Genomic DNA, 23,668 nt, shown 5'->3' with positions numbered 1-23,668 from the left:
CACGTCTCATGAATTATGCAAATAACAGGACGCGTACCTATTAAAAACAGCGAACGCACTTGAGGGGCGGAGCCACGAGCATAAATTATGATAACATGAATAACAGTCCACTTTCATCAACAAAAGGCACGCGTGTTTGTATCCATTAATTTAATGCTAATCATTATGTTACCTTAAAAAATTTGTTAAGATTATTTGTAATGGGACATTTGAAATGTAAAAAAAAAAAAAAATAATAATAATCATAAAAAAGGTTCCGTCTGAAACCTATATTATTAATATTATACCTTATATAAATATTATATATTATTATATAAATAATTTAATTTTATTTTCATTAATATAACTTTTATTATTTATTTTTTGTTAGTTTTTTCTTAATATAAATATAAATTATAAATAAATAAATATAATATATAAATAAATAAATAAATAAATATATTAAATATTATATATAACCTTAATATAAATTAACTGTAACAGTAATTTTTCCGCTAGGTGACGCTTGCGGTTTCTATTATTAAAAATATCTATAAATGCCTATAAAATAGTTTTGCTTGACTTAAGAACTACATGAAAAAAAAAAGAATATTTCATAAATACAAACAGTAAAATAATTAATGTAAAGATGCCGTTCCACCAACAGCCACAGGGTGTCTTAACTATTTATAAATTCATAATTTCCCTTTTTTCTTCCGGAATTTTACGGTTGTACGAAATCGTTCAACAAATATTGTCTAAATGTTTCTATTTCTCAAATCACACTCATGCTTTTAGTAAGACTTCAGTTACAAACAGCTGAAGTGAAATAGTATTTTATATTTTATCTATTACAGTTAATTATTGCATTAATATAACATTAATACAACATAAAAAAAAGATGAAATTTCACACATAATCATTTTGAAAGTTTTATTTTGTAGCCAGAGGGCCCTGTAACACGGAATAAAAGAAAACAGAGATACAAAAAGACAAAAGAAAAACGCAAAGATATAAAAATGAAGATATGTGACACAGTGAGAAGACAAACACACCATCGAGCCTGTGAACAGAAGATCAACCAGACCGACATTCAAGAGCACAGAGCCTTTAAAACACTATCAGCAGCAGGCGAAGAAAAAGTAAGAATATTTGACTTTATTTATCCTCAATACTAACAGTAGTAGCTGGGTTACTCAGTACTGTACTTTTGTATGTAAATTGTACATATTTATCACTGTAAATCCAGCATTTGTATGTTCAGGAATCAAACCTCTAGGTGTCAGTGTAAGTCCAGAAATAAGACTGAAAGTGCGTCTCAAACATGGGAACTTTGAGCAAGTGATAGAGAAAGCTGGCGTTATCTATTAAAATGGCCATGCACTGCCAGAATTCACATTCTGCATGAGGTTCAAAGACACAGTTAGCATCACATGCTTGAATGAAGAAGACAGAGAGTGTGACGTGTTAGCGGGCCACAGTGTGACCGTCTTGCATAGCTGAAAACCCTCTAAAATTTCTGTGTTTGACTTTTTATTTCAGGAAAACGTCAAGTTTTTTCTGAATGTTGTCAAAAGAGTCTATTCCCATGTAGTCGGCCTGGCCCTGCTCCCATCGCTGCTTGCGCTCCGCTGAGGACATGAGCGGCTGAACGCGCTCCTCACTCTCCGCAGCGTCCTCCTGTCAACCAGAGAACACTACAGCTCATTAAATACATGACATTCCTTTAAAAAAGATCATCTTTCAGTTCTGTGCAGTTCAGGAAAACAACAAAAAACAGCAGGATTCCCACAGTCTTGAAAAACATGGATATATTGTATGAGGTTGGCTACTTTTGTGTCATTTCTAGACCTGGAAAAAATGTGTAAATTAATAATAAATATATAAATTAAACAAAATGCATATGTACAATTGCATTTTTCAAATTATGCCAAGCTCAAAAAAAAAAAAGCAGCAATATGACTGTTTTTTTTGTGTGGATTTTTTTTTTAAATATAAATATATAAAATTGATATTTAAAATTATTTTTTATTTTTATAGTCATGTCAAGCTCTACCAAAATTCATTGAGATGAAAGTAGAAATAGTAATTATTATGATTACTATTGATAATGAGTATTATCATCATCATTATTATCTACACTACACTATATTATATATTATAAAAAATCAAAAAAAAATAAGAACTTGTTTTGAAAGTCTGATTTCTAGTAATGGAAAAGTCATTTAAATTTAGCAAATATATAAAATATATTCTATAATAAATATATTCTCAGAATCTGGATATATGAGATAAACTAGTTTTAAAAGTGTGATTATTGTAATATACATTTAAATGCATAATAAAACATTATACATTTCAAATAAAATAAATTTAAAAATGTATTTTTAATTTGATAAATTAAAGCCATTCTAAGCTCTTATAAAATATTTTATTTTTTGATAATAATAATAAATTTAATAAATAAATAATTTATTGTGATTCGTTTTTTAATAGATTATTTATTTTAATTTTTTTCAGTAAATCACAAATGACTGTAAAAATCACAATGTCACTGAATATTGTTGTGGCCTTTGCTACTGTAGACACTAACATGTAAATGCAAGATTTGTGTGTGTGTGTGTGTGTGTGTGTGTGTGTGTGTGTGTGTGTGTGTGTGTGTGTGTGTGTGTGTGTGTGAATAATGTATCTTATTAAAGTTAACAATGCTTAGCATGTAGTGCAAGTATGACAACTAGCACACAGGCAGTGTGCGCAGACTCCTGGACATGGTTATTTTCTTCAGTATGTTCAGGCCTGACCTCACAGCCGGAGTTGAAGGGCTGGTCTCCATACTCTCGGATCAGCATGGGCAGCACCTCGGCGCTGTACAGAGCCCACCACTGCAGCAGGAAGCCAGGCTGAGACGAGGCCTGCGTGTCTCCTCTCAGTCTCCTCTGCGTGGGGTTATACACGTAGCTCCACGGCTTCATCTGGCCCAGAAAGTGCACAACCTTTGCATTTGCACCGTATCTGTGGACCGAAAGACATTTTCAGCATGCATTCCTGAAAAACAGCAGGCGACATGAAGTGTGTGAATGCATTTCAACGCTGGGCTGAAAATAAAATGTTTATTGCAAGTAACTGGTTAACAGTCTGTGAGTGTGGTGTAAAGCTGCAGTGAGAACACCATGCACACTATCACTGGAAGCATTATGAAGGATTATGCGTGAGTGTCTCCTCGGATGATTCTGTCTCACACTCTTCTTCCTCAGCTCCTGTAACCCGATGTTACGGCATGAGCAGCCTTCATGTGACCCGTGTGTGTATCCTGTTACTGACCAGCGCATGCTGCGGCAGTCAGAGTCACACTCACTGTTTAAACGCAGGAAGGTACGTGTAGATGGCTATGCTGCTCATGTTATAGATGAAAGGAAGGTGTTTGTTGATGTCGGCTGTTGCCCAGTCACTGAAGAAGCCGTTCAGAACTCCTTGGTCTCCTCCTGTTGAGCAGATTAATTATAATTAATGTCACTTCAAATGGAATTAGCTCTCTTCTGTTTGTCAGTATGATTTAGAAGTAAATAACAATGTTAAAAGTCCTTCATTTCTGTATTATCTGTACTACCAGCATCACCAAGTGAAACTGCAATAAATAAATAAAAATTAATTAATAAATAAATAAATAAATAAAATAAATGAGTAATAAACAAACTACTAAAAGAATACATAACTAAAAAATAAATGAATGAATAAAAAAAACCCACAATTCTAATAGCCTAATTAATAATATAAAATAAATTAATAAATAAATAAATTACTATGAAATAATAAATAATAAATGCAAATTAACAAACAAACAACTAAAAGAATACATAACTAAAAATGAATAAATGAATACTAATAATTCCTACGATAAACAATTAAATGCATAAATTAATAATTATGAATGAATAAATAAACAATAAAAACAAACAAACAAAAACATATAATTAAAAGAATCCATAACTAAGAATGAATGAATGAATACTAAGAATTATTAAAATAAATAAATATCTATGCAAGAATGAATGATTAAATAGCTAATAAATAAACAGACAATTAAAAGAATACATAGTTAATTATGAATAAATGAATGAATACTAATAATTCCTAAAATAAATACATTAAAAACTATGAATGAATAAACAAACAAACAGATAATTAAAAGAATACATAACTGAATGAATGCTAATAATTACTAAAAATAAATAAATAACTATGAATTAATAAATAATGCATACAAATAAACAAACAAACAACTAAAAGAATACAGTATATATCTAAAAATGCATACATGAATGAATGAATGAATACTAATAATTCCTAAAATAAATGAATAAATAAACAAACAATTAAATGCATAAATAAATACCTTTGAATGTATAAGTAAATAATAAATAAAAATAAATTAATAAATAAACAAACAAACAAATAATTAAAAGAATACATAACTAAGAATGAAAGAATGGATATTAATAATTACAAAAATAAATACCTATGAATGAATTTATAAATAACGAATAAACAAACAAACAATTAAAAGAATACATAACTATATAATTGTATATAACTAATAAAGGAATAAATAAACAAAATACTAATAACTCCTCAAACAAGTATGATTGAATAAATAAATATTAAATAAAAATAAACAAATGAACAAACAGATAATTAAAATACATAACAAAAATTAATGAATGCTAACAATTACTATGAATAAATAAATAAATATGAATGAATAAATAATAAACAAACAAACAGACGATTAAAAGAATATTTAACTAATAATATATGAAAATGCAAATAAAAAATATTTAACAAATGTAAAAAATAAAAAAGAATTATAATAAAAATGTGATTGATTTGTAGATAGCACCACAGAGGCACAGTGTTTACACTTTTTAGGGGGAATTAACAATAAAATGTACTCTTTGAATTCTTATTTGAGTGTTTTGGTTGGTTGTTGCTATGATGTTCTCATTCCTGTGTGTCTGTGAGGTTGCTTGAGTGATCTGGGTGATTGCAAAGATCTTATATAATAAGGTTTTCTAGCTTCTGACTGTTTCACATGAGACTGTGTTTCACATGTGAGTAGCTGTCGTTGTGGAAAGACAGAGACATACAGTACAATGTCCAAAACTGCTGAATACATAATATATGTCACAAATGTCATGATGAATAATGACTAAATTTTTAGTGTGTTACTCAACATATTGTATGGCTTCAGAAGACTTGCAATATAACATACAATTAAATAGAACATTTTTGTGATACTTTTATAGTTGTTTTTGTTCGTTTTAGAGCTCTTGGTCCACATCCTCTTTCATTACATGTGAGAGATCAACTCAGATTTTGTCTTCTGTCTTTAGAGTGTAACACTTTACAATAAGGTCTCATTACTTAATGCATTAACTAATATTAACAAAAATTATCAATACATCTGTTTTTATGAGTTTTTAAAAGCTGTAAATTATTAGTTCATGCTGACTGAGGTACATTAAATCATATTTAACAGATGCATTAACGAAGATTAAAAAAGCTTTAGAAGTATTTTCATTGTTAGTTCACGTTTACTAATATGGTTAACCAATGGAATTATTTATAGTTCCAAATGGAACCTTAAATAATTTAAATATGATTAGATTAAAAAATGGGTTAATGAAATATTTTTAAAAAAAATTATGAAAAACAACTCAAAAAGTTAGTGTAATGTAAGTGTTTTTCTGAGGATTATGATTGTTAAGAGCGCAATATAACAGAAGTAGTGCCAGATTTTTATTTTTTATCAGAATGAAATGGATTTAAGGTGGTTAAAAACACAGGGCGGAACTTTGTTCTATCTATCAGTTGTTGATTGGATGGAAGCAGATCTACTGTAAATTTGAGCGTGATGTCGAATGTAGAAAAAAAAAGAGAGGACTGATTGGAGAAGTCCAGAATACTGTAGTCACCAAGTCTGTTGAAAGATCGAGTTACAATAGTTTGATTAGAAAATTATGAAAATCTTATGCATGGATCAGTTTTCCACAATGTAGTTAATAACATGCATTTAGAAAATAGATATGATGAATTTTCATTTCATGCTGACTTTAAAAGATATGGTTATCTAGTCAATTTATTTCTTCAATATCTGTCTGTTAACCTATGGGCTGCACTTAGAATCCAGTTCCATCCTCTGCACTTAAACACATGAATATTTGCCCCAGGACAGGCCATGTGCACGCTGTAAGGAAATGAATATAGTCAGCACAAACCATATACAGCATCCTCACTGCTAGACAAAGAAGACCTTTACAAAGTCACCTAATAATGCTACGTGCCTATAGCAGATTAACCTACATGCTGGAGCACTGTTTGCAAAGCATGCTGGTTTAGCAGCTAAACCAATCCAGCGTTATTTAATGCGGGCATGCCTTCAAGAGCCCAGAAACAGGGTTCAGAATCCTCCCCCGGGCTTTCCTTGTGCAAGTGGCTCTACAAACATTACTGCGGCCTTGGAGTGTTCATTTTGAGGGGATGATCTGAACTGTGGAGGAATGCACATAGTCTCTGCCTGGTTTACATTGGCAGAGGATGAGAACAAGTCCACATGATAGCCTCAGGTCATCAGGACCGTAATAAACTAGGAAATGGAAAGATGCTTGTTTGATTCACCGTTTCAGATGCTCTGCAGGTATGAGAGAACACACTCATGCTGTCTTTGGATGCCAGTTGTCTGAACGCCCAACAAACCTGGACGTGATTAGGCTGGATTGTTAGTCTGACGCACAACACTCTTGAAACTGCTTGTCACTGAGATCATTCCTAAACACACTCACTGTTCTTTGAATCTGGTCCTTTGCCATGTCATTTTTTTTTTAATGTAAGCATGACTTAACAGTACAAATCACATCTAATTACCCAGAACACCCTAGTAGCAACCATCTAGAAACTGCAATTTAACCCTCTAGAATGCCATAGTAACAGCCTACAATACCCTTACAACAGTCCAGAACACCTTAACTGCCATCTAGCAATGCAATAGCAAGAAACGAGCAATGCTCTTTCAATTTCATCTTGAACACCCTAGCAACCACTTAGAACTCCCAAGTAAACTCATTTTTACTATTTAGAAAACACCCTAAGAACAACCATATTACAACCAAAACTAACAATGCCCTTGCAAACACCTGGACCAGCCACTTAGCAACACCCATACAACTATCTAGAACACCACCGTAACCACTTAACAACTCATGCATAACATCCTAGCAATCACCTCATAATGCCTTAGAAATACCTTTGCAATGCTAATTCTACTACCTAGACAATCTAAGCAACTATTCAAGACATTCTTGCAATCACTTAGAAATGATACAGGCCACCCTAGCAACACCCTAGAAACCACTGAGCATTGCCATTACAAATATCTACAACACCATAACAATCACCTAGCTACACACAAGCAATTATCTATCAATACTCTTACAACTTGCCTCCAAACCATAGCAACCAACTTACAACCACACACAATACCCTAGCAACACATTAGCAACCACATAGCAACACCTTTACAACTATAGTATCTTAGCAACAAGCGTAGAACCATTCAGAACACACTTCCCTGAACACCCTACCAACCATGCAGTAACACACTAATAACCACCTAGCAACCACACAGAACATCCTAACGATGCCATAGCAACCACCCAGCACACCCTAACATTGCATAGCAACCACACAGAACAGAACTCCCTAACAATACCATACCAACCACATACAGTAGCAACACACTTACTGTATCATCACCCAGAACATCCTAACATTGCCATAGCAACCTCACAGAACACTGTAACCACATAGCAACACACTTGCTGTGTAACTACCCAGAAAACCCTAACATTGTCATAGAAATCACACAGAACACCCTAACATTGCCATAGCCACCACCCAGAATACCCTACCAACCACATAGCAGCACACTTAATGTATAATCACCCATAACTTCCTAACATTGCCATAGCAAGCATGCAGCAAGACACTTACTGTATAGTCATGCAGAATACCCTAACAACGGCCAAGCAACCACACAAAACACCATAACAACGCCTTAGTAACCAGCCAGCACACCTTAACATTGCCATAGCAACCACATATAACACCCTAACAATGCCATAGCAACCATCCAGCACACTAACATTGCCATAGTAACCACACAGAACACCCTAACAATGACATAGCAACCATCCAGCACACGCTAACATTGCCATAGTAACCACACAGAACACCCTAACAATGCCATAGCAACCACCAAAAATACCCTACCAACCACATAGCAAGACATTTACTGTATAATCACCCAGAACATCCCAACAATGCCATAGCAACCACCTAGAACACCCTACCAAACATGCAGCAAGACACTTACTGTATAGTCAAGCAGAACACCCTAACAATGCCATAGCAACCACACAGAACATCATAACAACCATAACGCAACACACTTACTGTATAACTGTCCTGAACACCCTAATAAGGCCAAGGCAACCACCCAAAACTCCCTAACAATGCTATAGCAAACACACAGAACACCCTACCAACCACGCAGCAAAATACTTACTGTGTAACCAGCGAGAACACCCTAACAATGCCATAGCAACCACATAGATCACCATAAAAACCACATAATGTAGCAACATATATAATACATAACTACCCAGAACATCCTAACAAGGCCATAGCAGCCATCCACCTAGAACACCCTAAAAATGCTATAGCAACCACACAGAACACCCTTAAATGCTATAGCAACCACACAGAACACCCTTAAATGCTATAGCAACCACACAGAACACCCTTAAATGCTATAGCAACCACACAGAACACCCTTAAATGCTATAGCAACCACACAGAACACCCTACCAAACACGCATCTAGACACTTACAGTATAGTCACGCAGAACACCCTAACATTGCCATAGCAAACACACAGAACACCATAACAACCACATAGCAACACACTTGGTGTATAACTAACCAGAACACCCTAACAAGGCCATGGCAACCACCCAGAACTCCCTAACAATGCCTTAGAAATCACACAGAACACCCTACCAACCACACAGCAAGACACTTGCTGTATAACAAACCAGAACACCCTAACATTGCCATAGAAACCACACAGAACACCATAACAACCACACAGCAACACACTATAACTATCCAGAACACCCCAACAAGGCCATGGCAACCACCCAGAACTCCCTAACAACGCCTTAGAAATCACACAGAATACCCTAGCAACCTCATACGCCAGCCTGGCAGAAGACTCCAGCATTATGGTGGCATGATTTGCACAGAAAAGTTTCTCATGTTCTTCTTTCCCAAGCTCAAAGCTTCATTAAGCAGAGAATACCACAAGACATCATGGCAGCAGTCAAGATGAGTTCAAGCTTTCCCTGTTATGGCCACAAACAATCTATCCCAGCTAAAAATAAAGCAATCATTACAAATTACCACACCATTAGAGCTCTGATGTGTCAGAGGACAGTCAAAAATAGACCAAAAGCTCAGGCGGACAAGATTGTGTAGCAGTTATGCAGCCTGCAATTATGACCGTCCAAAAGAGCTTCTGGATTCTGTGGATTAACAAAAGCATAATAAACAGGCTTTTGAAAAGGTGCCAATCTCCATAATGTAAGCAGAGCCCACCCTCGCAACGCAGCAATCTAATTGGTTCGTCGACCGTCACGCTCAAACTCACAGCCAGACTCATAAGAATGGGTTCACTGTGTCGTCGAGCTGAAAACACGTCCAAAAATTTACACCAATACATCATAAATCTGCAAGTCACTCACACACGCTGACATATGCAAATAATTATTTGTCCTGCATGTTATCAACTAACAAGTGTAAAACAAAACATAGGGAAAAAGAAACATGCACTTTTCCTGATAGCCATTTTACCAAATTACTAAAACCCATAAAAGTTGCATAACGAGCAACTACGCCAAGAGGTGGCTGTAGCAAAATGGCCCTTGGCTCCTAACGAAAAGGAAAAACAGGGTTGCCATGAAAGGGCTTTTGTCTGCTGAGGGCGCCCGTGCCAAATTCCTCTCGCCGGGCTTATGAACCAGCTGTGTTGGGCAATACTCGAGAGGCTCTGTTGGGCATTTTCGCTTGAGGTAATTTTGTGATGCAACACAGGGAAGGGCGACTTAATTACGCTGACAGTGTGCGTAAGATGAGCACACATCAAAGTGCTGGGCGTGTGGGGAAATGCAGAGACGTTTCAGCTGGAATGGAGATTTAGAACTATAAAGGCTGATGCAGGAATATGCATCCATTCAGAAACATTAGCTCAAATAACTCTGATGGTTTATCTAGCCACGATTGGCCTTGATTGCAGACGAGGTACTTGATAAGCACCCGGAGAGATAAATATAGGAAGTTTGTAAAGTTGTATAAACTAAGATTACGATTTAGACAAGACTTAAGGATTAGAAGAGTGCTGTAAATAGATAGTGACTAGGTCTAAGCTCTAAAATGGTTAGAAAAAGAGAGTACCATTAAATGTGGTCTACTGTATATCAGGGGTTTCTCAACCTTTTAGATGCTAATTTATAAAACAGTATTTCTTTATTTATTTTATGTTAATATTAAATATTTAAAAATAAAAATATGTATAAATATAAAAATAATATTTAGTTTTTTACTAGTGTCTATTCACTTCAGTACTGTAATATTAGATGTTTTATTTGTTTTTATCTATTTTGTATTGATTTTATTTTAATCAGATTTGTATTTGTTTTAGTAAATGCATTTATTTATTGTAATCTAATTTTTATGACTCATTTATGATATACCTTTTATTATTTATATTTATTTTCATAGATGTATTATTTATTTAAATCCAATTGTCATTATACATTTATTTATCTATTTCTGATCAATTTTGATAATTTTTTTATTATTTGCTTTTATTTATTTATTAAATTTTTACATTTACAACTATTTATTTGAACTTTTCCATGATTGAAAAGATTTAGTGACCCAAAACTATTATATGTCTTAAAAAGATTCTGAATATAATGCATACGTCACATAAAATACTTCTGCAGTGCCTTTTTGTCATTTTGAAACTATATAGCTCCTAGTATCTCCATGTTTTGTTTTTGTCGTGTGGAAATGAGCAGCGGGAAAGATTCTGCAGAATTTCTCCTTTTTAATATATAATGTTTACGAAGTAATTAAATAAATATACTTGTCCCTCAGCTTGCAAACATAACTTTAGGCCTGTTTACACCAAGGACAATAACTATAATGATAACTAAAACTATGAAGTTTTAATAATCATTCTAAATCTACGGCACAGAGGAATGATATAATTTGAATCAATTTCAGAACATGTTTGTCCAAATGATGAACAAAAACATTGACAGCCAATCAGAATCAATCCACCCAAAGATTGAGCTTTTAAAGTGGTAGCACACTCATAATAAACAAAATGTTGTTGTTCATTGGTGAGGATGCTAATATAGCTGTCATCACAGTCATCACTATAGTTATCGTTCTTGGTGTGAACAGCCTTTACAGCACATACAGACCTGGAACAAATAAATGATCTACATAGTCAAATTCCTGAGAATGAGAGCTTTCTTGTGATAATATGACTTAACTGTTTTGTGAAAAATATATAAAATACACATTCTTCAGAAAAATTATTTGCAATTGTTAGGCGGAAATTCGTGTGTGGGACGAATACATTTCTAAGCTTAATTTCACTGCTTTATGAATCCTAAAACCCAAATTTATTCTTTATTCTTTGTAAAGAAGACACGCCAAGCTTTCAAATGAACCCATCTATGGGCTGATACCATATAAGGAAGGCTATGTAAATGAATCATAAACATTTTTAAAAAATTTTGGACCCGTATCCGGGTCCGTAGAGTTTAAATGCTTCAAACACCGTAAAACTGTCAATGCCCTAAAAGCTATTTGCTCCAACTGAAATACAGAGCTCTGACATATCTAAAACCAAAGGATAGTGTTGTTTTACATACCGTCAAAGCTGCCATGCTCCGTGCAGTGCTGCAGAAGTTTGCCGTAGGTTTCGTTGGACGGGCGAAACACGAACACACCAGAGTTAAAACAATCAGGCCAGCCGGGGTCTGGAGCCGCAGACAGCTCCTCTCTGTCAAACAGCTCATCGATGTTTGATACCACCTACAGCCATCAGAAAACTGTCAAACTTTGTCCAAAAATGTGTAGGTTTATGGGGGTTATTTTGGGCGTATTATGTACAATTCATTAGTGCATGTATGAAAAAAAGTTATTTTACAAAGAAACACACAACTGTTAATTTTTTTTTATTAATTATTCAGCAAGGACGCTGGGCTCCTCAAAAGTGACAGTAAAAACAGCTCCAATGTTGAATGCAAACGTGAGAAACTTAATGAATGCTGTCTTTTTAACTTTCTATTTCTTAAAAATCCTGAAAATAAAATGCATCACGGTTTCCACAAAAATATTAAGCAACACATTTTTGTTTTCCAAAATTGAAAATAATTCAGCTTTGCCATCACAGTATACACAAGAAAAAATTACATTTTACATTACATTTTAGAAATTTGATTTTAAATTGTAGTCATATTTCACAACATTATTGTTTTTACTCTATTTTTGATAAAAATAAATAAAATAAAATTGCATTTTGTATAAAAGGCATGCACAGATGCCTTCACTACTTTTGGCAAATTAAACACGTTAAGTATAAAGCAGAGGCGTACATTCACACACTGAGTTAACGATGCACAGTGTAATTCAAATGACAGAAATATTTCATGCATGTTTTGACAAGGCACAACTTGAGCTCTCTGCTAACCAGCTGGTTTGAAGTCATAATGCGAACTCACCAGTGTGTCTGCGTCCATAAACACACACTTGGAGTAGTGTGTGAGAGTCCAGCAGTGCAGCTTGGTGAAAGTGACACCCAGATCAGGTCTCTTCATCATGGCCAAGTGTGCTGTGTCCCCACTGTCCAACACATCCACTAGCCTGACTTCATCGAAGATCTCATGAAGCACTGCCCTAAAGATATTCACAAACATCTCATTTAGTTTTCCACGGAAGTCAGAGAGTTCACAGTACAGTACCGGCTGAATGAAGCATGTCGTACCTTGACTGATCGGACACATGTGGCCCAATGAGCACCACCAGCTTTTTTGAAGTCTTGTGGTTCCTAAGAGATTTTCCAAGCACCATAGCTCCTCTCGCATAGCTATCGTTTGTGGCCAGAGTGACAAATGCCTGTTCTGATAAAGAAATGAAGATTGACATAACACTGACTGACAGATAAGGTCTAATAAATTGGATTTCACATTACAGATGGCAGCAGAATGGATTTCCGCCCAAAACAAGACATAATGGATGTCAATCATACACATTTCCCCTCATAATAATGTGAAACGTGGTGAAACTTACAAAGCTGATTGAATGAACTATTGAACGAATGGACAATTATAAGTTGTGCCTGTGTAAGTGATTATCAAAGATGTATTTTTCCTTTGAATATGGTTTTGATTTGATTCCGAGAATCGGTTCTTTTGAACAATATGTTTGGAACTGATTCAGTGATTCTTAACGTGCCATCACTGCGTGCCATATTCTCTAAAATACTCCAATAAAGCCATATTGTTATGTTTTTCTTCAAAAAAGGGCTGTTTTTGTGGCAAATGTACGATTTCAGTTTGTAGCCATATTAGCCTAATTCATAAAGCAGTCATTTAGAACGCAAATATCATTTACATATGCATTAAACACTACTTTAATTATCTTATATCTCTCAGCTGAAACGTTTTTGCTTGTTTTAATGAAATGCTATTTATTAAAACCATTAATGTATCATCAATAAAAATCAAAACAGAAGGTTCTCGATTCAATGAACTGTTATTGAGTTGACTCGAGAACCATTCAAGAATTCTTCAGACCAGTTTTGTAAACCGTTTCATCCGATTCTTCAACCGAACAAATAAATCGGACATCATAACTTTACAGTCTAATTTGTGTAAAAAAAAAATTGGGATTATGAATAATCTTTAACACTTGAGTAATCATGCCAGTATACATAAGCATTACATAATTTACATCCATAGAAATATGAATATGAGCACTGCAGTGAACATCCACATCCCTTAAAGCCTTTAGTTACCTTTAGTTACACCCCCTACACTTCATCAGCTCTGTTTGATTTAATTGAAAAGTGCATTGTCACATACCTGCCATGCTCGATACTTGTCAAAGCTACTTTGTAGCTCGGACTCCCAGAACAGCAGTGTCACTTCAATAAAAGAGACTCTGCATCACGCCCTGAGCTCATTTATACCAGCGCGACCTGCTCCATATATACTGCTGCCAGTCACGTGAACAGAGAGGGCTCTGCGGACACGACCCTGATTGGTTCGTGATCTTAGGGGCGTGGCTTCATATATGGGACTGCACTTGTGTCTTGTGTAGTTGACAGATTTCCAAGATTTTCGGTTGTAAATTATATGAATGTAAAAGGGTAAAAAGGTGTGTACTTTTTTTTAAAATATTGTTTCATGAATATATTGTATATATTTGTATAATTGTATATTCCATATTAAATACATTCTTTATGTTGATGTTCATGGCACATAATGCATTAACTCTTTAATAGTTAATTAAACGTCCTGTGGCCAGTTGCATAAATTATTTTGACTAATCTTAAAGGTTATAGTCATCCAATTTTTTTCTTCTTTTCTTCAAGACTGGTCATAGCCTTTTAAATTCAGCTACATAAAATGGTATCTTGGTCTAATTTGAATCTGAAAATTAAGACTGATTACAAGTTTGTTAACTGCTAGTTTGTCAAACTTGTTCTGGAACTAAGTTAACTAAGTTAAAATTATGATTAGGACTGTTTGTCAGCTATGCTAACTGAATAGACAGAGCACATGTACAACAGTTTGACCTGACAGTGAGACATCTCTACAATAGAATAGAATAGAATAGAATAGAATAGAATAGAATAGAATAGAATTATTGATTGGTGTCTCATGCCACCTATTGGTCAGAGTTTAACTGAGCTTTCATTTTGATTCATAAATAATTAATACAAAATAATTATAGATGTTTATTATTAGAAATATGTAGAATTACATTTCTGTTCTCTTATGCCAGTTCAGATATGTATACATATATGCTGACTGTACATTACCCCTCATAAGTAATATTATTTATTGTTTCTTGAAATATGAAGTTTCTTGAAATCCCACACACGTTCTTGTTTTTGTTCTAATGTTTATGTGTATCTTTCTGATATTGTTAATAATAATAATAATAATAAAAAGTTTCTTGAAAAGTTTGAAATTATAAACCACTTTTACATCTCATGTAATATATATTAAGAAATATACCAGCAAAACTACACCAATAGGCAACAGAGTGAAGATAAAAAAGTAAATAATAAAAAATAGCTTACAGTCAAATATTAATGATGCAAACAAATAATAACTTCAAAGTTTTGGTTAGGTATTATTATAAATGCAACAAAGCCGGTTGAAAAAGGTTTTTATAAAGGCCACTGTTGTTTCTGTAAATCTTTCTTTCTTATTTCTAGTGGTTAGTGAAGTAGTGGTTCATCAACCCGTGATGGTTAGAGCTATAGGGCCTCGTGGACTTGACATTGCTTAGGGCCCCCGAAATGGAAACCTCACCCCTGCACACATGATTAGTTTTTAAGATAATAACAATAATAATAATAATAATAATAATAATAATAATAATAATAATAATAAGCTTTATTTTGTATAGCGCCTTTAAAAGAAGCATCTCAAAACGCTTTACATACATATAAAAATATAAAGTTAAAAGATACGCACAAAAGTACAGGCAGCAAAAAACTAACCAAACAATACAAAGCCAATTTAATAAAAACAAAGTAATCACATAAAATCTACCATAAAAAGGTAAGTTTTAAGGGATGATTTAAAAACACTAAGGGATTCTGCATTTCTAATTTCAGAGGGCAGGAATATTCCACAATTCAGGAGCCAAAGAAGAGAAAGCCGAGTTGCAGAAGAGCGTAGAGCACGTGTAGAGGTGTAGGGGATTAAAAGCTCACACAAACATTGAGGAGCTAAATTATTCAAGGCCTTATAAGTGAGCATGAGCATATACTGTAAGTGAGCATGAGAAACAGGAAGTCATGTGATGTGATGTGCTCCCTTGCACTGGTCCTAGTCAGAATACTAGCAGCTGAATTTTGTACCAACTGTAATTTACTTAGTGTAGCTTCTGAAACTCTAGCCAGCAAAGCATTACAGTAATCAATACGCGAAAAAACAAAAGTGTTGATTCAGCTTTTGAATGCATCCAACCATTTTGATCAACTCCTAACCAGTGCTGCCTAGTTCCTCTTGTCTAAGCCGAAGTGTACCGCCGGCGGGCGCCCCCTAGCGAAGAAAATAATAATAATAATCATATTTTTCAAAATCACTGCATTCATAACATAATTTGAAATTTGAAAGCTTGGAGTCTGATCTTTTCAATGCATGTGGCCACTTTATTAACTCATAAGTAGGGATGAGCTATTTGCGGATACATAGAAAAAATATGTTTTCATAAATTTAAAAAAGGTTTTTTTTTTTTTTTTTTTTTTTTTGCCATACTCTAATATGTCAGAAACATCATACAGCTCAGCTAGTCATGTCATATGTCATTTGAAAGGTCTCAACAAGCATAATCGTTTGGGGTTTTGACTAAACTTGAGTGAGGCATTACATTATAATTCAAAACAACAATTTCAAAACTGCCAAGGGCTAAGAGAAAGGCTACCTTGGTTCCAAATGTTGTAACTTTTGATTACTTCATGATATCGCCACAAAAATGAACTCACATACAGTCACTTCCTGAAAAAAAAAGCAGTTGAATGGCAAACAAAATCAGAGACCAACAGTCGGGACAGACGACTTAAAGCATTTATGTATATTCATTTATGTATATACATACATTGTGTTTGTACATATTTTATATGAATGTATGTGTAAAAAAAAGATAAACTGTGTATATATTTCTTTCTTTTTATTAATTAAGGACAACACATATCAATTAACATGGGTGTTATGTGCCTCTTTAAGTCAATATAGATAATCTAAACAAAGATCAACAGAAAACACAATTTATAAAACACCATTCTATGCAATCCAACTGAAGAAGAGGGTCTAAATGTACTTGATTTCAATACTGCTAACTGCATATTTAAAATAAATGGGTAAAGAAATAAATATGGAATATCATCCTGATTTTTAAAAAGTTTTAGAGGTTTAGATTTTGATGTAAACAAGGTTCTTATCTTATTTTCATAAACAGGTTCTATTAATGTGGTTATAAATATGACTTTGATCCTATTATTTGGAACAATAAGAATACTGAATATGAGATTAAAATATATTTTTTAAAACTTGTAATAACAATGGTATTGTACGGTGAGACAAATATAATACATAATATATTAATACAAAATTCAAAAAAGGGCAAACAATAAACCGAACATCATACCATTTGAAATTGACCTAATGAAATTTTTTGAGACTCTGAAAGATACGAAAAATCATAAAGCTAAATAAATGTATTAAATTCTAGAAAACTTTTTTTTTTTTTTGATAATTTATTTTAAGTTGATAGGTAAAAATTGATAGCCTGAATGCACTGTAAGTCGCTTTGGATAAAAGCGTCTGCTAAATGCATAAATTTAATTTTAATTTAATTTAAGTTATTCCCTGGATAATATCTTTCTTTTTTAATTGTTATTTTCAGTTTATTTCCTTTGATGCTACTATGATTACAAAAAAAGTTAGAATCAAAGTTTTATATATATATATAAAACTTTGATGCTTTGTATATATATATATATGATATATATATATATATATATATATATATATATATATATATATATATATATATATATATATATATATAGGCTTTTATAAGTCGCGCGAGCTGCGAGGTCATGTGATGATTGTTACTTTTCTAATCGCTGTAACATATTAACCAATGAACAGTCGTTTGTGATTACAGGAAATGGCATTTTATTGAATTACTTTCTAACGATTTCTGGACTGGATTTTTGCGTCGAACTAACTGCTGTGCGCATTCGCAAAGATTTAAAAGAGCTCTCGTGAACTCTTCTCAAAGTCTGAGGGGGCGGGGCTTTTATAGACGTTGCGTTGCGTACGTAAACGTCGAGTCAACATGTCGGGAAGCGTTCTTACGAGAGTTGTATCTCATCTAAGCAGAACATCACGATTTCTGCCACCGAATAAGACGAGGTGTGCGAATATAAGACGACCGTTCACTGCCAAACCGCAAGGTAGCAGCTGTGTTTTAAACCGAACCGTTGACGCGCTTAGACACGTGATCATACCGTTAGCGTGCGCAGGAACGCTGTAGTTACTCTCTAAATAAACCTTGCGATTGTGTACTTTATATGAACACTTTATTTTATGGCGTGTGAGTAGGTGTATGCATAGGTACTGTGTACTTGGTGGAAGTGATATAAACACACATTTATTTGAACGTAATTGTTTACACACCTGCTTGTTTATGTTGTGGTAACGTTACTTGTATGCACACACCTGTGTAGGCAAATATATAGTAAACAATTGTACCTTTTTAATTTTATTTCTCTCTTGTAAACTGAATTCTTGAAGGATCAGTTATTTTTTAACCCGTTTGCCCTTTGACAAGCCAGATAACGTATGATTTCAAGCTTTTGCTAATCATATACTCTATGGGGTTCCATTTGTGTCAAAAATAAGTCGACTGCTTTGTGCTTTGTATTATACAATTGTCTTTGTCTACAGTCATTGTCTACTTGTTCAGGTAAATCAGTATATGTTGACGTGTATAATCAAGCTGAACATTAATCCAGGGAAGAGCTCTCTTAAAAACTGCGTGAACCTGGATTATTTAGACGCAGTATAGTTTCTATCCATTGTTTTTATTTATTTATGTATGTATCAATGAGGAATTCTAGAGTAGGTTTAATTAACTAGTAGATTTATTGTGAATAATGCAAGCTCATTTCTCCATGAATGCAGGTGGAGGTCAGATCAGACCACTAGATGGAGTTAAAGTCTTAGATCTGACGAGGTGGGAGCTGTGCATTCATAACATGCTTCTCAACCACTATACACAACAGTTTTACTTGCTTAATATAAACTAAAATAAATGACTACACGGTGTGCAAAACAGGGTTTTGGCTGGACCTTTTGCTACTATGATATTGGGAGATTTGGGAGCTGAGGTGATCAAAGTGGAGCGACCAGGTAAGGGTCATGTAAATAGTAAACATCTTATATATATGCATGAATTCTAGTTTAAGATGTTGGCATCATTTCAAGGATTAGATTCATCCCGAAATGCAAAAACGGCCAAATGAAGGTATTTCTTCTTTGCCACCTATAACAAAATACCAAAATTACATCCGCACTTGAACCTCCAAAATAAAAAAAATAATAATAAAAAAAAAAAAAAAAAAAAAAATAATAAAAACATTTATTACGTTTGCTTGCATATATATTAAACTGTTATTTGACCAAGCATGCGTGCAAAGCAAATATCTGCTTTGAATGTGTGGCAGGCTCAGGAGACGACACGAGAGCTTGGGGCCCTCCGTTTGTGGGTGAAGAGAGCGCTTATTTTCTGAGTGTGAACAGGAACAAAAAGGTATAGTCCATTGTATTCATATCTTATCAATTTTCAACTTTTTTTCAAACTTTCTGCTATTTTAATTGTGATTTCTTTCTTGCAGAGCATTGCTGTTGATCTTAAGGATCCGGAGGGGACCAAACTTGTAACTAAGGTAAAAGTTCAGTGTTTTTATACTTGGATGCATTACAGAGCTTTTGTTGTTTGATGTATTTCGGCTTGAACACCTTGTCTCTCGCACCGCATTGTCTCTTCTGTCAGCTTGCCAAAGTCTGTGATGTTCTGGTGGAGAATTACTTGCCCGGGAAGCTGAATGAGATGGGACTTGGGTACGAGGAGTTGAGTAAAGTGGCCCCTCAGCTCATCTATTGCTCTATAACGGGTGAACACAATATTTGCAATATGAAAAGACTCCCCGGTTAAAGCTATTTGCATGATTTCTGCTGTAATTATGACAAAGTTGCATGTTTTTATATATTTTTCCCGTCAAAAAATGGGTGTTTTGAATTAAATACTGGAAACCAGATTAAAATAACCATGATTCATTTTTATTATTGCAACTATATAAACTTAATCTGTTTATTACTTAACTGTGATGAACAGTAAAATCTATTCATTAACTATGATAAACAGTGTTCTTAGTGTTTCCGTCCTGTGACGAGGCAGCCCATGCAGAAGCTACGAGCTACTTTTGTTTTTGCATAATTTAGGACTTTTAGTTATAAACAAGCCAGAAATACATTTTGACTTTTATTTTGAAATGTTACCATTGTCAGCTGCCCTTTCAAAAAGATGAGGAGACTAAATAAGCATAAAATACAACCGTTTACAACATATTACTGTATAAATACCATAAAGTAAGCATTATTTATGATATACTCTTAGTTATTATGACTGTCTCTGGGCATAAATGCATGTTATTTATTGATTGCAAACCAGTCTGTAGAATGTGCAGCAGCACCGTGTTTTGACATTTAAAGTGCATCTCTGACATATTTTTAATGAAATTGTAGTCTTTTGAATGTTAATAATCACATTAGACTGTATCACAATTCTAGTGGTCGACCGATATTGTTTTTTTTTTGACTGCCGATATCTTGTAAAAGCAGCATGCCGATATAAAGCCGATATTTATTTTTTAATTAATATTTAAGAAATTTGAAATCATTTGGCAATGGATTAAAAAATAAATGTTTAAAATAAACATACTTATACTTTAAATGACATAAAAAATATAATTCAAAAGGAAGTAATCACTGTAACCAACAGGGCACTCAGTATGTATGTGTATATATATATATATTATTTAAGACTATTTCTTTTAAGTATTTAAATACTATTTTATTAAGACATTCAAGACTTTTTACCTTTAAATTTCATAAAACTGATGTTTTACACATCCTAAAGACCCACAGGGATTTTTTTTTTTTTTTTTTTTTTTTTTTTGCAAACATGCTCCTAAATAGATTTAACAAGTGAAGGTAAAATATTTACAATATCAAGCCCTGGTTAAAAAAAAAATATATATATATATATTTTCAATATTTTATGATATTATTATATTATATTATAATAATATGTGAGAAATCGTTTACATCTTAATGGTTTTAGCATTTTAATTCAGATTGAATTTAGATCATTTTGACATTAATAATCTTTTTTTTTTTTTTTATTTAAATACTTTTTGTATTTATATTCTTGAGGCCCCCTAGTGGACCCCGTCTCCCTGGTTGAGAACCACTGCCTGTTGAAGAGATGTGTCAATGCACATTTTAAGCGGTTTCTCTTTTATGATGTATTTATGATGCAGTCCATGACATGAATGAACAGAGAAACTGGGTGTGTTTGTATAAATGGAGGAAGACCGCGGCAACAAAAAGCTGACGTGTTCATTACGCTTATATCTCCAGTTATAAATGTAAAAGCCCAGGTTTGCTGTACTGTAGACACGCCTATGGTATTCTAAACCTGGCCTGCTTTTAACCCATAAACCCTAATGTTTCAGTTGTATGGCCCTTATGAAAAGGCTAATTTACTTCACTGTCTGATTTTAAAAAAAATCACACTCATAAACGAAGCCACGCTTTACTTGAAAATTGTTCTGTAGCCACGCTAATCTGAAGCGGATGGGCACTGTCACCACGCTGGCTGCTTTGTTGATTGGTTTCACGTGTCAGGCACCCATAAATCCTGCAGTCAAGTCACACTTGATAAGGAAATGGAAATCAGCATTTCTGTAGACAGGCACACATTTCTTTGTGTGTCAGAAACCTTATAAAAAGTCACCAGTTTTGGTCAAACTAACATGCAGTTTTTTTTTAATTATATAGGTATAAAATGTTTACTACAGATTGCATCTGGATTTAATACTGTTTCAGAACTACTGAGAAATGTCTGTTTTTATTTACATGGGAACATGAAGTAGTATAGTTAAATTACAGCATCTATCAACACGCAAAAAATCCAAACCATTCAATCAGCAGTTCAGCAAACGAAACTCTCATGCTGGCAGTGATCTTAGTTGTTACATTGTGTCAACACTGCAATGGCATCTCTTGCGGTTAGCAATGAATTGCATTCAAAGACTGCATTTTCTTTCTGCTGTTCTCTGTAAGATCACAAATCACAGCTAAATTCCCATGTCTCGCGCTGCTTATAAAGACCTGGAGGCGTAACCCACAAGACCTCATTAAATTGTGGATGCTGGACAGTTAAATTGGAATGATTTACTGTGCTCTATCATTTAATTTTCCCCTTCTGAAAGGATTTTCACTTTCTTCTTCAGTGTAAAATCAGTCTGGAATGCTTAGTTTCAACAAGTGCTGTTTGATTTATTATTTGACAGGGATTTTAAGGACGAGCCTCTCTAGTCGATTGTCATCAGTGTGCCTTCTGTGGTTTTGCTGACCGCTTTGGTTTCCTTAAACCTGCTGATTGATTGATTGATTTATTCATTCACTCTCCAGAAAAGTCTAACAAATTAGATCAAATGAAAGCGGCACCGTTGAAGCAAACTGATCATTTCCCCCTTAATTACATTTGGCCAAAACTTAATTTGTTCTATGTTGACTGTAATCGATATTGAGAGGAATTTATATCCAGACAATCTTTATTAAATAGAAAACTGTCTGCTTGACAGAACATTTAAAAAATAAAAAGTGAAAAAAATGAAAAAGTTATTAGATATTAGAGTCTATCCTCTCTAACATAAAATTAACATTGCATGATGAGTATCTATTTTGAAACTTGGTAAACATTTAAAATGGCGAGCAGCTCACAGATCTCATCAGCAAAGTTTCCTCAAATATAACAATTAAAACCATACAACAGTGTGATCATTTTGACATCATTGGCTTTAGAAAAGTGACTTATTTTTATGCATCTAAGTGTAATATTGAGCTGTCTCACAATGTGCACTGAGCACCATTTATATATATATGTGTATGTGTGGTATACGGTATTTCATAGAATTTACGTTTTGAGCAATAAATGTTAAGTTATTATTCAGTGCATTGTACTTCTTGATAGATTTATATATTAAGTTGCTTAAGCAAGTGGCAAAACCATTAAACCTAGCTAAAAGCCATATGTGTTGACTGTGAAACACAGTAGACTTTAATTAAATGCATTTATGGTGTAATCACTACATTTTTGTGTCCATCTATGTAAATTTTTACCGTGAACAATGTGCTGTCACTTTAATTCAGCTCATGCAGCACAGCAAAAATAGACGACTACATATGCACTGCTCCTGGATTGCATTGCCGGACTGCATCCGAGTGCAGTGTGAATGTGCTAACCTGTTAACATAGGCATGGAAAAAACTGCATACGCTCTGCAAACGGGCCTTAGATTGGGAATGTTGGATCCAGCACTAGAGGTCTGCTGTGGCCCTCTTGTTGAAGCCTTTAAATCTTTGCTTTAAGCAAATATCATTACCAGTCTCCTGCCCCAC

General features: G+C 33.9%; 2 protein-coding genes across 6 annotated transcripts in view; one reads left to right on the top strand and one right to left on the bottom strand.

Moving 5' to 3' along the window:
* Window positions 1-898: 898 nt before the first annotated feature.
* Window positions 899-14,351, bottom strand: LOC109049062 (glycogenin-1-like). The gene is made up of 7 exons (XM_042752061.1): window positions 14,256-14,351; window positions 13,157-13,292; window positions 12,894-13,068; window positions 12,042-12,204; window positions 3,335-3,461; window positions 2,781-2,991; window positions 899-1,659 (listed from the first exon to the last, which is right to left on the bottom strand). Exons 1-7 carry the CDS (start codon window positions 14,260-14,262, stop codon window positions 1,513-1,515), a joined length of 966 nt encoding a protein of 321 aa, XP_042607995.1. The 5' UTR covers window positions 14,263-14,351; the 3' UTR covers window positions 899-1,512.
* Window positions 14,352-18,121: 3,770 nt separating this feature from the next.
* Window positions 18,122-23,668, top strand: part of sugct (succinyl-CoA:glutarate-CoA transferase) — a 114,167-nt gene continuing 108,620 nt past the window's right edge. The window contains exons 1-6 of one of the 5 annotated variants that reach the window (XM_042751645.1): window positions 18,122-18,373; window positions 19,104-19,155; window positions 19,258-19,331; window positions 19,646-19,731; window positions 19,817-19,867; window positions 19,975-20,095. In XM_042751645.1, the coding sequence (XP_042607579.1) occupies window positions 18,256-18,373; window positions 19,104-19,155; window positions 19,258-19,331; window positions 19,646-19,731; window positions 19,817-19,867; window positions 19,975-20,095 (502 nt within the window). In that variant the 5' untranslated portion in view covers window positions 18,122-18,255. The other 4 variants (XM_042751644.1, XM_042751649.1, XM_042751646.1 and 1 more) reach the window with 4 other exon arrangements.

This window comes from Cyprinus carpio, chromosome B24, assembly GCF_018340385.1.
Source record: "Cyprinus carpio isolate SPL01 chromosome B24, ASM1834038v1, whole genome shotgun sequence".
NCBI classification, from domain to species: Eukaryota; Metazoa; Chordata; class Actinopteri; order Cypriniformes; family Cyprinidae; genus Cyprinus; species Cyprinus carpio.
The sequence above is the reverse complement of the archived record's forward strand: the minus strand, read 5'-3'. Positions and strand labels throughout refer to the sequence as shown.

Excerpts from the sequence above, each read along its gene's own strand:
- LOC109049062 (XM_042752061.1), bottom strand. Across the intron at positions 13,069-13,156 it reads CATGTGTCCGATCAGTCAAG|GGCAGTGCTTCATGAGATCT; the intron begins GTACGACATGCT and ends GAATATCTTTAG. Across the intron at positions 3,462-12,041 it reads GGAGCATGGCAGCTTTGACG|GAGGAGACCAAGGAGTTCTG; the intron begins GTATGTAAAACA and ends TCTGCTCAACAG.